Here is a 16,699-nt window from a genome sequence, read left to right as displayed (position 1 = left end):
AGATTCATAACTTAATAGAGTTTCTGGAATAGAAAGCAAACAAGAATTAACTTGATGTGTCTATCTTTGTCTAAAATTTCCAAACATCTATGTGCATATGTTTGAGGAAATTACATATAGATATCATCACCAAAATATCCAATATAGGGGGTTTGTTTTATACTTTCCTTTATACGTAGTCAGTTTCTTTACTAAGTGTTCAAAGTAGATGAAGGCATTTATCTGTGTAATGCTAGGGACTTGGTTTCTGATTGTTAATGTATGACTTAAAGTTGATCCACTAAAGAAACCTACAGAGCACCAAGATTTCACGTTTATAACCACATAGGACCACCGTGGTCCTGTGAATAAGACCAAACGTTTTTATTCAGGGAGCCGCAAAAATGCCTTGTTCCTGAGTCACGACCAGGTTCCCTATAAATTACTAGTAGAGATTAATGAAATCGGTGAAAATTCATAGATGGCCCCTCTGGACACGACAGAATATGGAGGTCACTTTTGCACACAGTCTGTTATTTTATTGCACGGGTTTCACTTAAAGAACAAAATGCACCATCATTGTTTGGAGAGTTTGGGGTCTTGGATACTGATACACTACATCAGTGTTTACACCCGTAAAGCCAAATTCAACAGCATGATTTATGTTAAACAACACCACTGCAAGATGGCTAACAAAATGAAAATAGAGAAGGGGAAGAAACTTTAAAAATGTGTTAAGTTGAAGCATATGCAAGTGTAGGATTAAAAACTACATCATACAAACCCAGAAATCAAAACTATTTTGTGGTATGTCAGTTAGAGTTATATTCACTTGGACTGTTATTTATCATATAATTAAAGCTTATTTGGTTCATTTCCTTCATACTGATGAACTGAGAATTTCAGGAAAACCATGGTTATAAAAATGATCAATCTTGAAAAAGTATGTACAGATAAATGTAAAATCACAAACTAAAAAATATCCCCACCCTCGCCCTCAACTTACAAAAGGGAAGTTTCCCATGGAGGGAAAGTTCCACAATCCCTTCCCTCCCCACCCCACATCCCCGGTTCTATTTTTCTCTATCGCTTATAACTAAATGACCTTGGAGCCGAAGAGGAGGGAGTGAACAGAGAGGCATATTTATGAGGCTCCCATTGTCATCTGTAACAGTTTGAAAAGTGTCTTTTATTTCTCTCTCTACACTCAATTCAGCAATGTTTACAAGATATTTAAAATTTAAAGAAAGAGAGGAAATATATATACATATACATATATATGTGTATATGTATATATATATAGGTGAACAACAAAGGAATGCCCAAGAAAAGAGCTATTAATGGGCAAAACCATGAGAAAAGTGTGTGGGCATTTTCTGAACTTAAGATCTCTTTTAACGCAACAAATGGGGAGGGGGTATTAAGACTAAAACATGCCAGATGGGATGCTTTTCTACAGCTTTGGCTTTGGAGCCTGGCAGTGGAGTGGGCTTCCCCCGCCTGTGGCAAGCAAAACCGGGGCCACGGGCCCGGGATCTGCAGCACCTGGGTAGGCAGGCAGCAGCCCTCTTATACGTGGGCACTCTTGGCATGAGTCGGGGAGCTGGAGCCCGAAGAGTAGTAGAAGCGGTTTTCACCAAACGACTGGGCATCTCCAGCGCAGCAGACGATGACACAGCCACCCACGAGGCACAGCACAGCCCCGATCCAGCCCGCATACAGGGAGTAGCCAAAGCTCACGATGGTGGTCTCGCGGTGGGCGCACACAGGGAACCAGATGGTGGCGACGATGGCACAGAGAGCTGGGGAGACAAAAGAGAGCTGTGACCGGGCATGCCCGTCCCACACCAAACACAGCGGGCAGGCTCCCCTTCACTCTGCAGACACGCTCCCTTAGCTTCCAGCCAACTGCAAAAAGCTCCGTACACACAGCTCTGCTCCCAGTCCAAGCCCATAGGTTTGCATCTGTTTAATGCGCCGATCCAAAGCTGGGTCAAACTGCTAGGTCCTTTATTTTTTCAACAGACACCAAAGAACTCCAAAGTAAAAGCCCAGAAATAAATCCCTGAAGCCAAAAAATGGGTATTTGCGTTTACCTACATATCTTCACTTTATGTATCTATACTTAGAATTCTATGATGATGCTTACCTAATCATATTATAATTATTCTTTACATGCCTATTTCCCATGCCAAGTCCTGAGTTCCTTGAAGGCAGGGGCCATGTCCTCCTTATGCTTGTAGACTCAGTGTTTACCTCACTCTGAGGCACAGAGTATGTGCTCACTACACACCGGCTGAATGACTAGATGGCCTGATGTATTCGGAAATGAGAAATAAAAGGATGCCCACCTCATTTTTCCACTCTGTATTCTCAGTTTGGTCAATTCATATTACAAAGACCTTGAAGAAGCTCCGAGAGTTCTCTTGCTGTGGTGGACTGTTGCCAGACATCAGTGGAGTATCGGCTAAGAGTCTGAGTTTGTGTTACACTGTTTGCAAATACACAAATAATGCTCGGAGTAAAAGAATTCACCTGTGCAAGGATTTTACGGTGATATATCTGTTGTGATGAGTCACAATGGCAGAATTTTATGGTCTTCCACCAACCAGTCTAATTTTCAGACTTGGTTTAGGTTTTAAAGAGCAGGATAAGAAACAGCTTCTGGGGGCGCCTGGGTGGCTCAGTGGGTTAAGCCGCTGCCTTCAGCTCAGGTCATGATCCCAGGGTTCTGGGATCGAGCCCCGCATCGGGCTCTCTGCTCAGCCGGGAGCCCGCTTCCTTCTCTCTCTCTCTGCCTGCCTCTTTGCCTGCTTCTGATCTCTCTCTGTCAAATAAATAAATAAAAATCTTAAAAAAAAAAAAAAAAAAAAAGAAACAGCTTTTGCATCATTTAGTTCTTCCTCTCCTCCTAAGCAATGTAGCAAAACAAGGACAGGCAGGAGCCTATGAAAATGTTAAAAAAATATTTAAACCTCTACACCAGCATTGTCACATAAGGTAGCCACAAGCGACATGGGCTCTTAAAAGTTTCTCATGGGGCTAGTGAGATCAAAAAACTGTGTTCTGAATTTTAATTAATTAAAATTTAAATAACCCCATGTGGCTGGTGGCTAATGGGCTGAAGAGCACAACTCCAGACAAAGGAGCTCCATCACATCCTGTCATCTGATTTCTCACAGCCACAAGCAGGAAAGAAATTTTAGTTGAAGCTTGAAATGGGGATGACCCATTAAAGTTGGCAGATCAAAAAAATAATGGTGATGAGGTTGCCAATCATTAGCCATAGAGCCTTCGATAAATTCAAGGCAGGGCACTGCGACATTTGCTACCTGGAGGATCCTTGTCACTTTCAACTCAGCAAGCGTTTCTTTTTTTTTTTTTTTTTTTTCTGTTCCAGGTTTTATTAATTTTTTTTAAAATACTTTTTTAATTTTTTTTTTATAAACATATATTTTTATCCCCAGGGGTACAGGTCTGTGAATCACCAGGTTTACACACTTCACAGCACTCACCAAATCTACACATTTAATGCAATTCCTATCAAAGTACCATCCATCTTTTTCAAAGAAATGGAACAAATAATGCTAAAATTTATATCAGCAAGCGTTTCTGATGGAAATCAAAATTTGATAGAATCACTCACCCTGAGTGATTTTCTGACTGACCTCTATGCCCACAGAGAAGAAGTATAATTTTTCTTTAAACAGAAGCACTCAAATCTAACAGCCTCATATATTAGTTCTAAACTGAAGAGAAGATTGAAGTCTTACCCACTTTGAAAGACCTCTTCAGCCGTCTTAGTGCATTTGTGTAGCTTGTAAGAGGCTCTTGTTGACAATAAACTAAGCTCACCCCACAAGCTGGGCATAAATACACATAGACAGATGTGATTCCTATTATTAAAAAGCATAGATCCCTAGTAGAAGTTAGAGGAAAGAAAGCTAATTTGGGGGGTTTTAGTTGCTCAATTTGACTTTCTAAGAGCCAAAATTCACTCCATTAATCATGAACTATTCACTACTTCAGTTCTTATAAATTACCTAAGAAGCAAAAATCTATCCATATGTTAATGGCTTCATTTTTTCTTAAAGAGTAAGAACAATCATGCCACGTTCTGTAATAGGTTTGTATGAGATACTCTGTGGCGATATATTGTCCTTCCGTGAACGAGTGTTCTCAAAAAGACCAGTATCAACTGAATCTTCCTTTCCAGCCTAGAGCCTCAAACGCCTGAGATACAGGGAAAAAGTCTTTTTCTCTCTTCCTCCAGCCACATATTCCAAATGCTTCCCTCACTGAGAATGCCTTGGCATACCCTCAGCAAGACACAGAGAAAGAAGAGAAAAAAAAGTCTTTTTCTGAGTCAGGACAAGAAATAGAAACTCCTTTAGAGTGTTTCAGCCGGAGAGAACTGTGCTAGCTTCTTCACATCAATACACAATCCAACTACATAACCCTGGACCCCCAAAGGGGGGCTCATTCTGCTTGAGCAAAACAGCAACCTAGCAAAGGTTTCCAAATACGCAAGCTTGATTAGAAGGAAAAGGTGGGGAGGGAATAGCTGAATTCCATAGGAAAAAAAATATATATCTGATTTCCCAAACAACTGATTTGGTTCAATTCAACTGATCTTTCCCATAAACAATTAGCCTGGTTTCAAAACAGCTTCTGGTTCAAATTAAGTTTTATATTTTTCAGTTACTTCATATTATACATACAACACACACACACACACACACACACACACGCACAAGGATTCCCCACACTTCATGTAAACCTAACTCAAATGTAGATTTGCTGCAGATTTTATAAAATAAAGATATATATATTTTTATATATGATCTGTATATATAAAATAAGATAAGAAATTGCCTAGTTCTTCCCCTCTTCTTAAGCAAAATAATGAAAGTATCTTCACATGGGGGAAAGAATCAGGCTCAATATTCCAAAAATAATCATCAGCCTTGATTTCAATTGTTTTAGGGATTTTGTTAGATTTTATTCTAATGTAATTCACTAGAAGAAGGAAACATCAGGAAAATGTCTGAATGCTTAAATAACGAAACTCAAGGACTGAATGGGGGAACAGGTGGATGGACGGATGACAGTCTCATTTCAAGTCTACTTTCCACTTCAAACACATCAAAACTGACTTTCTAAATCATAAAACTGCAATGTGACTTTAACACACTTAAAGTTACACGCTCATGATTTACCTCATTAAAGACTTCCTTCTTTTATAATCCATGCAAAACAAGGCAAACGAGCGGCAGCAGGGTCACATTATTTCCTAGTAGATAAATGAACTCTGGGTGGATTCCTGTGGCTCTCAAAGTTGAACCACATCAAAACCACTAAAAGATGACAGGCCGCCACACAACATGAAGGGAAATGAGAGGTTCGCTGGAAACAGTGACCTTCAAGTGAACTCAGAATGAAGAATGTTTAGAAACTAAAAAAGAAGAGTTTACTCAATTTCGGCATGGTTTGAAGGGAAAGGGGGATGTTTTCATCAGTGAAGTTAAAATGCAAGTTAAGTCATTACTTAACTAAAAGATGTGAAATATTAATAAAACTGGCAATAATGTTTGGCTCTTTTAATGATATAGAAGGCTGGCTAGATTTATTTCTATTTGCAGACACACACACACACACACACACACAGAGTTTATAATTCTTCTCCCAATTATTTGGAGAAAATAAAGAAAATGCTTTCCTAAAAAAGTCAGTTATCCATAAGGCAAAGAAAATTGAAGAAAGAAAGAGAATCTTTGTTGCTTTTCTTTTCATGTCAGCACGATGTATTTTTTTTTAATATTTTATTTATTTATTTGACAGTGAGAGATCACAAGTAGGCAGAGAGGCAGGCAGAGAGAGAGGAAGGGAAGCAGGCTACCGGCTGAGCAGAGAGCCCGATGTGGGGCTTGATCCCAGGCCCCTGAGATCATGACCTGAACCGAAGGCAGTGGCTCAACCCACTGAGCCACCCAGGCGCCCCAGCACAATGTATTTTTAAAGTAAGTCTCTAACAGTAACTCAGATTTTTCAATCTATTTCTCTTCTTCTACCTTCCAAAGATGCAACAGTTAACCGCACATGGGGGTGGGGGGAGCAGGAATCTGTCATTTGGGAGGGAGCAGAAAGTGAAAATTGAGAAGAAGGAGGAGGAGGAGGAGGAAGAGGAGAAAAGAATATTAAAGAAAAGAGAAGAGAAGAGAAGAGAAGAGATGAGACAAAAAGAAAGGAAAAGAAAAGGAGGAGGTGGAGGCGAGCAGAGAAGAAGAAGGTTTCACCGTGTAGATACAGATTTTTCCGGACTTGGTGCTCTCACAAGTAGAACTCGCTGCTCTTCATGGAATAAAACTGTTTGCCTCTTTTGGTAAGTTTCAAATAATGTAATACAATGTGTTCATTAGTTCATAGAATACAGTCTTACTAAATTAACAATGATCCTCATGTAGCCAAACACAGAAAATAGTTGGAGAGGGAACTGTAGAGCAATGAAAGGTACTTGCAGCTTTTTATTTCTTTAGGGATTAGATGACATATAGTAACATAGTTAAATAAACGTGATGAAGTTAAATAAAATTAGTAAATGTGTGTTTGACTTTCAAGGCAATTTAGAGAGAGAGGGAAAGACTGACAAAGAGGTCCAAAAAGGCAGAAGAGCCCAGATTCTGTTATTTCTTCCTTTCTCCAATGAACACCTCTGATTTCAGGCTTTGTCACTTTCCAAGCTAAGAACTCACAGTACCTTTGAAAGCATTATTTCTAGCACAAAGAAATATTTCCATTAAAATCACATAAATTACTCTGAATGATATAAGTAATACTGGAAGAAAATCTTCCTTGATATTATATCTGAGATTTGCTTCAAAAAAAACTCTGGGGACTGGAAGAAAAAAAACACATAAATGAAACAGATTAGCCATGAGTTCATTATTGAGAATGAGTTTGGGTTATATTATTTTTTCTACTTTTGGGTACATATGAAATTTTCCACAATAAAAACTGTTTTTTACATCTCTCTCCCAAGGCACCTGGGTGGCTCAGTCATGATCCCAGGGTCCTGGGGTGGACCCCCATATCAACTCCCTGCTCATTGGGAAGCCTGCTTCTCCCTCTCCCACTCCCCCTGCTGTGTTCCTTCTCTCACTGTCTCTGTCAAATAAATAAAATCTTTTAAATAAATAATCAATCTCCCTCTATTTAAACATTTGACAATGCACTTATTGCTGCCTTCTACAACTGATGCTATTATCTAAATAGCAACTAACTTTAGCTTTGTTCCAACTAACTCAAGGCAACAAGTAAAGATTTCTAACAAGCTATTGGAGTCACATTTATTTGTTGTTTCCTGATAATCTGAATCTAGAAAAATTTTAGTTTTTCTTTTTTCTTTTTTAATTTTTGATTCTCTAAATTTTGACTTAAGAAAACATAGCTGCCAAAGGACATACTCCTCTTACACAACAACTTTTATGAAGATCTAATATTTAAAACAATCATGAAGTCAATGGAATATTCGACGACATTATTTTCCTGGCCTGCTGTCGACATTTTTTCCTTTTATTTCTATTTCACACATCATTATCTTTTTTTTTTCCCCATAACTTTTTTTAAAAAACTTCTTATTTGTTGTTTTTTTTTGTTTGTTTGTTTGTTTTTAATCACAGAACTTAGGGATGGGACAGACTTCATAAAGCAGTTAATTCTTCCAAGTGTACCGACAGGGCCATTTTAAGGCACAACCATACTAAAGATGCCACAACCTTTCCACTACCTATATGAAATTTGATTTACATTATGAGCTTGTTTGTGTAAAGCTAATGAGTTTAGAGAAAGGCTCTTTCCATCTCTTCTCTTAAGACTCCATCCAGGCTTGAGGGCATCACTATTTACTCCAAACTGAAGGGTGGCTTTTCCTAGGACATCTGATTCTGTGTGCATGACAAGATCAATCTCTCCCACACTTGCACACACCCTTTACTTTATTGCAATTCCATTACTGACCTGTAAGTTCCAAGTTAAAAACAGCTTTTTTTTTTTTTAACAAAATACGATTCTACGGCCATAATTTGAAAGAGGAGGAGAGAAATGAGAGGAACCCACGGAAGGAGGAATATATACTTCCTCTCCTTCCATTCCTTACCCCGTCTCCCCAAGAAACACCCCAATCAAGTACTTTCTAAGTCACAGTGAAGTGAGAATGAGATCAGACCAGAACTGAGCCTGACCGTTTTTAGGTGGGTAGTTTAACATGACTTCCTATGATGGGATGGGCAAAAAAACTCCCAACTATTTATTGATCTGGTTTTTACAAAGCAAACAATGGAAATGTCTCCACTAGACCAGGAGAGGACCTAGCATTTCCAGGAACAGCTCCCTGACTCTTCTGACCAGTGTCATGTATGGAGATTACCCCGCAGGAATCAGACATGATCAAAAGAATACTCAATGGCCCTCTGGGTTAGCTCTCTATTTCCTCTACGGTTAGAGGACTGATAACAGTAGCGATGATAATAGCAACCATTTGCTGAGGACTTACTATGTGCCAGACACCAGGCTAAATAATTTGCATACCTCCTTACACTATTCTTACCAACCTCAGATATAAGCATTACCTCTTTTCATATAAAGGCTCAGAGACATTAAGTAACTGTCCCAGTTCACATAGCTGCAAAGTAGGAGATCTGAGATTCCGTACAGTTGGTCCCACTCCCAGTGATAAGATAAAGCAGCTCAGGGCATAGGCACCTCCTGTCTTGGTAGGGGCTCTTAAAAAGACACCGATGAGATTAGCCTGGATCCATCCTAGTTCTGAGGAGTCCGCTACATCAGGCTCCCATTCCTTCCCCCAAAGCAGGACCAAATCCTCACACCATTAAACTTAAAACTATTGAGAAGATAAAGTTATTGTACAACAGACACGATTTTTTAAGCTTGTGGAAAAATAAAACTTTTTAGGGTCAGGAAGAACTGACTTTAATTAATAGTGCATACAGTTTCCATACCCAGATTAGCTTCGGTATTGTTTTCAGTGCCCAGGCCCCAAACCCCCAGTGCTGCCCAGTCCATTTTGGTCAGGGACCACACCTCAACTGGGGCATTACTGGTGACCCCTAGGATCCAACAGGGGCCCAGCACTGGCTTCCCAGGGCAGGCATTAGAAGCCAATCCCAAGCAACACAAAGGGAGCTTTCACTCACTCTAGCTCCTCCCACCCACTGCCAATAGGGGAACTGAGGCACTAGGCTCCAGAGAAGACCCAGAGAGGCCAGCGGGTGCCATGACTGGTTCCAGTCAAAACAACATCCAACCTGAAGGCAAGCCGTGACCCACTGAGAAATAAATCTGACAGGAGCCATCCAAGAGGCAGCAGGTAACACTGGAAATTCAAAGCTACAAGAGGGTAGTGTGCTCACTCCATCCTAATAGCGAGTGGCCAGAAGGTTGCAGTTGCCCTGAGAAAGTCCGAGCCCTCAAAGGCCCTCCATGTGTTCACTCCAGGCAGTAATGGGGGACTGAGGAACTCACACCACTGCCGGTCCACCTCACATTCCTCATTACGACTCTGTGCACGTATACCAACCAACCCACTCGGAAAAGATAAAAAAAAAAAACTTTAATTCAGCTAGGAAGTTTCAAACAACTGGTTGTTATTGTTCGTTTGATAAGCCTCATTACTCATTCGGATGATTCAGTTGTTTTTAGGGTTTTTTTGAATACCAACTCATCCATACATACTTGATTTTAGATCTTTATTTTCCACAGGGTTTGGGTTTTTTTTTTTTTTTTCCATATATTCTCTTAGTGGATATTCTATGACTCTCATATGGAAGGCCAGAATTTCTAAAAATGAACAGCTAACCCAACAGATTCACCTGCTGGTCTGGCATCCTCAGAGACAGAGAGAGCCTAATGTGAGGCAGGTAACAATGGCAACTGCCTAGAATGAGAATCCTCCTGGATTCCGCACACCAATTTACGTGTAGAGCTTTGTTCTAACTGTTGGAAAGGGAATTTGAATGTAAAGATCTGACCTCCAAAAACACTGTGACAGAGGACCCTGTGAGTTAGGGGAATCACCTGACACTGATTCTGTATTCCCTGTGGCGCTCCCACACAGATTCTTTGTGCCTGGAACCAAAATGTCCATGCCCAGATTCTTCTCCAGAAATGACAGTGGTCCTCTGGTCTTTTCACCCCTGTTGCCCAGTCCCACACACACCCACACAAGCCCCTCCTCTGAATTCTCTGTGGCTTCACAAGTCCCTGAAAACCTCCATCCCTTTGCAGTCTTGTGAAATAGCACCCCTCCCTCTCACGTCCCCTTACCTCACCAAAGTCACTGTGGCCAACCATTACTTAGTGGCACTGACCCATGTCACGCTGACCCTTCCCCTTCAACATCTAGTCTGATACCAGTTGGGGGATGGGAATTCCTGGACTCAGGAGAAGCTGACGCTATGCCTAACCCACAGACAGACCAGCTGCTGTTCAGGAATGTATCAGTGCACTTTGCAACAAGAGCTGGTGTTCTTAAAATTCATGTCTTCTATTAGGACTTAAGATGTGCTGGCAGAATTAGCATTCAAGAAAAAAGTAGAATGAAATGAAACCACTGAAAAGAGCAGAGCTAGAAGGATCCTCCCTAGGTTGTTAAACCCTCTGTGTGCAGGTGCAACCAGGAAAACTGAGAGAGCTCATGCCATTTCCTCGGCCTGGGGCCGTCCCCCCATCCTCCCTTCAATCCATGATCTTGACTACCTTCTCTTCGACCCTCAACACTCATCACTGGGGATCTCCAGTCTGGCTCAGGTTCCTTCCTATGTGTGTGCACACCCTCTGCGCCATTTTTAGATGAGCCCATGCCACACTCTATCGAGATGTCCAGGGACACTCAAAACAGAGAATGCCTTTCTCCCCCTGTGTCCTCAATGCCAACCATGATGCCTGGCCCTCAGATGCTCCATGAGTCCTTACTGAATAAAAGATTAAGGGACACCTGCCTGGCTCAGTCAGTAGAGCATGTGACACTTGATCTTGAACTTGTGAGTTTGGACCCCACACAGGGTGTAGCAATTACTTAAAAATAAAATCTTAAAACAAAATAAAATAATTGAATCATCAGTAGTGATCTACCACCCTCTGCATCTTTCTTTTCTCTTGCCCTCCTCTTTCTCTACTCTTTCTTTACATATTAAATGAAGTTCTCAACTGTAGCTACAAATAAGAATCACCTGGAAACTTTCAAAAAACCCACTTTGCTTGGCCTGATGCCCAGTAATTCTGAATGCTGGGATCTGGGCGGAGGTGTTCCCAAGAAAGGGATTCCACTGTGAAGCCTGAGTGGACGGCCACTGTGTCACTCTCTTCTGTCCCCTGGTCTCTCTCTTAAGTATACCCTCAAAACCCTTTTTTCCTTTTGCTTTTTAATTTTTTTCATGTCCAGTGACTCCTGCAGACATTACTTATCCCTCTGCCTCAACAACCCATGAAACATAAAGAGATACACATTACGGGGGGTTTTCCCGGGTGGATACACCCAGCTGCCTTTCCCATGCCTCTTGAACTCAATGAAGCAGCAGCAAGATCTGAGATTCATCGCATTCACTCCAAGTTGGGGAGCTACATAGAAAACTCTCTTACCCAGCAGAATGAGCAGCACACCAGCCAGCTGAGCCCGCCTGTACTTGGCCACACCGGGCTCATGGCCCATCCGAATGCAGGGGAGAACCGTCAGCAGCAGGAGAATGGCAGGCAGCCCCAGGACCGAGGCTGCAATCATCAGGGCTCGGCAGGCCTGGACATAGCCTGGACACAAGAAAATGACAGGAGCATTAGCCAAGGGTCCCCTTGGAGCCTACACCATGGCTCAAGGGAATTCAACACCATCCACCTTCCTCTGGCTGCATTCCAGGACTTAGCATGTAAATGCTGTCGAAGATCACTTCACATCTTCAGCATTTTTTTTTAAGATTTTACTTATTTATTTGACAGAGAGATCACAAGTAGGCAGAGAGACAGGCAGAGAGAGAGAGGGAAGCAGGCTCTCTGCTGAGCAGGGAGCCTGATGTGGGGCTCGATCCCAGGACCCTGAGACCATGACCTGAGCCGAAGGCAGAGGCTTAATGCGCTGAGCCACCCGGGCGCCCCACATGTTCAACTTTTAAAGTGACCAACAAGGGAGGCAGGAGGCTGGAGAGACTGAGTGGAGACATCTGGCTCCCAAGATCTAAGGGGCCAAGAGTCCAACTATACCATTACATCACCTTACCATTACATCACCTTACAAAAGAGTCAGATTAAAACTCAAGCCCTCCCAGATGCCTTCTGTGATGATCTGTGCTGATTCCAGCCTGCTCCTGATACGTTCTGCCTGGGTGACTGCGGGCAAGTTACCAAGGGCTCTCCTCACTGATCATGAAGAAATGGTCGTAGTGCCTATATCTCTCTAAAAGAATTCAATTAAGATTAAATTAGTTAACTCATGCAGTGTTTAGAACAGTGCCTGGCACATCTGAAGTATTCCAAAAAGATTAGCTATTAGTATTGGTGTTATTTCTCTGTGGCAGTGCCGTCATTTTATCTTCGGGTGTACGAGGTGATTTTGTCCCTAACCATGTGCTTTTAATTCCCATTGTATATAGTATGTGGTCCTAACTGAACTAAACTAAGACTCTGGATTCCTCTCTTGGTTTTTCCCCCGATGCTGCTGTGCTCATGAATCCTGACGCCTGCTGATGGTCAGGCGCCATCTCCTGCCTCAGCCAATCTCCTGGGCATGTTTCCACAACCATCGGCCATCACTTTAAAGGCGTCTTTCCAGGGACACCTGGGTGGCTCAGTCGGTTAAGCATCTGCCTTTGGCTCAAGTCACGATCCCAGGATCCAAGGATTGAGTACACATCAGGCTCCTTGCTGAGCGGGGAGCCTGCTTCTCCCTCTGCCTGTTGTTTCCCCTGCGCACGCGTGCTCTCTCTCTCTTTCTCTCTCTCTCCCTGACAAATTAATAAATAAAATCTTTACAAAAGGAAGGAAGGGAGGGAGGGAAGGAAGTAAGAAAAAAAGGCATCTCTCCAGCCCCCAAAATTCCTAGAGGACAGACACCTGCCTTGGTCTTCCTGGAGCTAACACAGTCCCACAGCAGATGATATAAACATACAACTATGAAAAAAAAAAAAATACAAGTATGAACGAAGGAATAAGAAGTTGAATAATAAGAGTGGAGCAAAACCAAATGAACTTTATGCTGTCATACAAAATGCCAGGTAACAACTTCATTAAGAAACAGATTACAATATGTGCAATATTTATGTGAAATAAATCTGACAATATACTGGCAGAATATGGCAGACTTAAATGTGTTGTTTCTCATTAAAACACTCTCCCTCCTCCCAAAAAAAAAAAAAAAAAAGGGGGGGTTGTATTTGTTGCTCTCCCTTTTTCCACTCAGAGGGAATTAGGGCTAGTGGCCTGGGGGAGGTAAAGTTAGAGACCAAGCCAAAAATGAGTCCCGATTTCTGCCTCACACACACAAGACTCTAGTACCAAATCTGGCCAGCCTGCCCTGTGCACTAAGCCCCAACTGCAACACTGTCTTTTAGCAAGATCTAGTTTGCCAGAATTCAGGGTTACTCTTCTAGCCACTGCCCATCTCAGCTTCTTTAAAATGAAAGTTAAACAATCAATCAACTGTCTGTTGACTTGAAGACCCCCCTAGGGAAGAGCCAGAGGATTCTGCGGCAGAACCTCTGACCGAAGTCCAGTGCCCCTGCAGCTTGTAGGAAAGCCAAGGTGAACACAGGAGGTTCTGAAATTCATGGTGCAGGCTATGTACTCAAGGCCAGGGCCACGTCTGAAAAATCAAAGATGGAGACCAAGATCTGTTCCTATAACCACCCAAGTACAAGGTAGGGGGATAGCAGGAAGGATTAGACCCTCCCTAAAATGTAGTCCATCTGTAGAATGGTCTGTTCTCTGAAAATAAACCACTTGACTCTGAATGCTCAGGAGACTTATCTTTGGGGGAAAGAAAAAAAGAGTAATTTTATGCCATGCCCAGCTTTTAATTAAAAAATTACAGCAGCAATTTATGAAGCTTCTACTATGTCAAGGGAGGTTTACATTTCTCATATCATTTAATCCCCCAAAACCACTCTGAAAGAGAGGTGGTTGGTTTCATTTTGATTTTTAAAGAAGACAACTGGGGTTCCCAGAGATTACTAGTAAATTGTTCTAAATCATCCAGATGATGAGCATTGGCTCCCAGAGTCTAACCCCGGTCTACCAAGGCTGCCATTGGGTGAAGGTGAGTGCAGATCTGGGTTCCTGGGACCTCTGTCATTCTGAAAGTTCAAAATGGAGTAGAAGCGGTGCCTATATGGCTCAGTCAATAGAGTAAGTGACAACTGATCTCCGTGTCCTGAGTTTATGACCCATGTTGGGTATAGAGGTTAATTTAAACAAACAAAAAAAAAATTTTTTTTTATTTCTAAGAAATGGAAAAGAAGATAGTGCTTGGCAGGACTGACATGCACTGTGTGCACCAGCTGTATTCCAGCATCAGTGCCTGGTACAGAAGATGCAAAGAGAGCAGGATGACATCTCTATCCTTAAGGAATTTATAATGTGGTACAAAAACTTGACTCACAATGAACAAAAAGTCAAAATATGCCCTGATGATGATAAGACTCAAATACTAGGACAGCAAGGAGGAAGGGGAGATTGATTCGAGCTCCAAGGACTGGGAAATAGGAGAAACTTGTGGGGAGGCTTAAAGTGGGGAACAAAGTCTCCAGGGAGCTAAAGGCTCCCCCAGCAGATGGCACAAAGCCAAAGCCTCCCAGACTGGCATTGGAGCTCAGTTACTCCACTCATTAAGGAAACTAAAATAGGCCTTTAACCAACTGAGCCTTCCAGGAGCCCCAATTTTTTTTTTTCAGGATAGGCCTTTAAATGGGTACCATCAGGATGCGGGGGTGGCTCAGGTGATTGTCTGTCTTCAGCTGGGGTCATGATCTCAGGGCCTGGGATGGGGTCCCCCCAACTAGGACCCCTGCTCCCTGGGGAGTGTGCTTCCCCCTCTGCCCCTCCCTGTCCCTCCACACCTCCCCTAGCTCGGGCTCTCTCCCTCTCTTGTCTCTCTTTCTCAAAATAAATAAATAAAATCTTTAAAAATAAGTAAGTAAGTAAATAAATAAATATGCACCATCCTCAAAGGCTAGCAGGAGAGAAGGCAAATCGTGTATAGGTTAAATCCGCTGGCAGGGCAGAGATAAAGAGCAAAACCCCGAAGGGGAGCCTGCTACCTAGCCAATCACCCAACTGGCTCAGGGTTACATCTGAATTGAAACCATTGCCCAGAATTGTTCAAGGAGAAGCAAGTGAAGATGGGGGGCTGGGGGGAGCGCCAGCTGGCGGTGGAGGGGTGGAGGCCAGACAACTCTCTCCTCTTCCCTCTCAGAGACATCTAGATGGGAGCGAGCGACCCACGGCAGATCCCCCCCACCACCACCACCGCAGGATGAGCGCGCCCTCCGGGAGGCAACACCCTTTCCCTATCAGACTATCAGAACCGAGAGGTGCAGACCGGGGGAGGAGAGCGGACCTACATTTCCACTGCGGGGGGCAAGGGGTGGGGAAAGCAAGACAGGCCCCCGGGGTCCACTGACTGGCATGCACTGGACTGACATGCACCAGGGAACCCACCTGCTGGGAACTGGGAGGGCCGGGACTCCTCACCAGTACCACGAAGACCTGAGAAACTCGGCTTGCTACTGTTCAGATGGCTGGAATGCTAGCTTTTCCCTTCTCCTCGTCCTCGTTCTGGGTGGGATCTAACTCAAAAGGAGGGAGGGGGGCTTACAGTTCTTCTGACCCACTGACGGTGGGAGCATGGGGTAGGTGGGTGACAGTTATTAACATGGACAGAGCTCCAAGTATGTGTCCACGTCTCAGTTCAGTAACTTCTCAGGGTGGCTCAGTCAGGAGCCCTACTATCATCCCAAATTCCAGACAAGAGAAACTGAGGCTGGGAGAAGTTAAATTCAGGGCTACCTAATCCCTTTTAGACATGGTGGGACTGAAGGTGTCAAAAATGTGTCCATCAAGGCCTTAAAACGTTTCTGGGATACGTTCCTGGGAAACGTCAAATGCACCCATCCCCAGTCTGTCCCGAGGATCAGGGTTAGGAGCAGCCACTCAGAGGTGGGGTCCTTACCCGGCAGGATGAGGATGTCCACCAGGGGCTTGCAGTGGTACAGCCCCGTGGCCATGACGCAGTCGGCCCACAGCCCCTTGGAGCCCAGTTCGTCCAGCTTGCGGCAGGTGGGGATGGTGTAGCCACAGGTCACCACCCAATCATTAGTGGACGTGGTGACGATGATGCCGATCCAACCCACGAAGCTCGTGACGAAGCCCACTACCTGCAGGCACGTGGCCACCATCGTGGCCGCCACCCTGGCGTCCCCGGGCCTAGCCCCTCACTAGCTGTGCCCGCGCCCGGGACCGGACGGCGCCTGCCCGGGTCCTCTCTCCCCTGCGCTCGCGAGCGGCTGACCGGCGACGGCCGGCTGCGGGACGCTGGAGGCGGCGGCAGGCCGGGAAAGGCTGAGAGCCGCGCTCCGACGGCACTACGCGCTCGGCGGGGACAGTGGCGCGGCTGGGCACTGCGCCCCCGCCCCCCTCTTTAAACCCCGTGGACCCGGCCGGC

The 16,699-nt window shown here is 43.8% G+C and overlaps 1 protein-coding gene across 1 annotated transcript; it reads right to left on the bottom strand.

Moving 5' to 3' along the window:
• Positions 1-496: 496 nt before the first annotated feature.
• Positions 497-16,655, bottom strand: CLDN11 (claudin 11). Its single transcript, XM_004756565.3, has 3 exons — positions 16,208-16,655; positions 11,635-11,799; positions 497-1,781 (listed from the first exon to the last, which is right to left on the bottom strand). Exons 1-3 carry the CDS (start codon positions 16,431-16,433, stop codon positions 1,549-1,551), a joined length of 624 nt encoding a protein of 207 aa, XP_004756622.1. The 5' UTR covers positions 16,434-16,655; the 3' UTR covers positions 497-1,548.
• Positions 16,656-16,699: the final 44 nt, after the last annotated feature.

Source organism: Mustela putorius, unplaced genomic scaffold, assembly GCF_011764305.1.
Source record: "Mustela putorius furo isolate JIRA1106 unplaced genomic scaffold, ASM1176430v1.1 tig00003834_pilon_pilon_pilon, whole genome shotgun sequence".
Taxonomy (NCBI): domain Eukaryota; kingdom Metazoa; phylum Chordata; class Mammalia; order Carnivora; family Mustelidae; genus Mustela; species Mustela putorius.
Note: the sequence above shows the minus strand (reverse complement) of the source record. Positions and strands in the feature narration are given on the sequence as shown.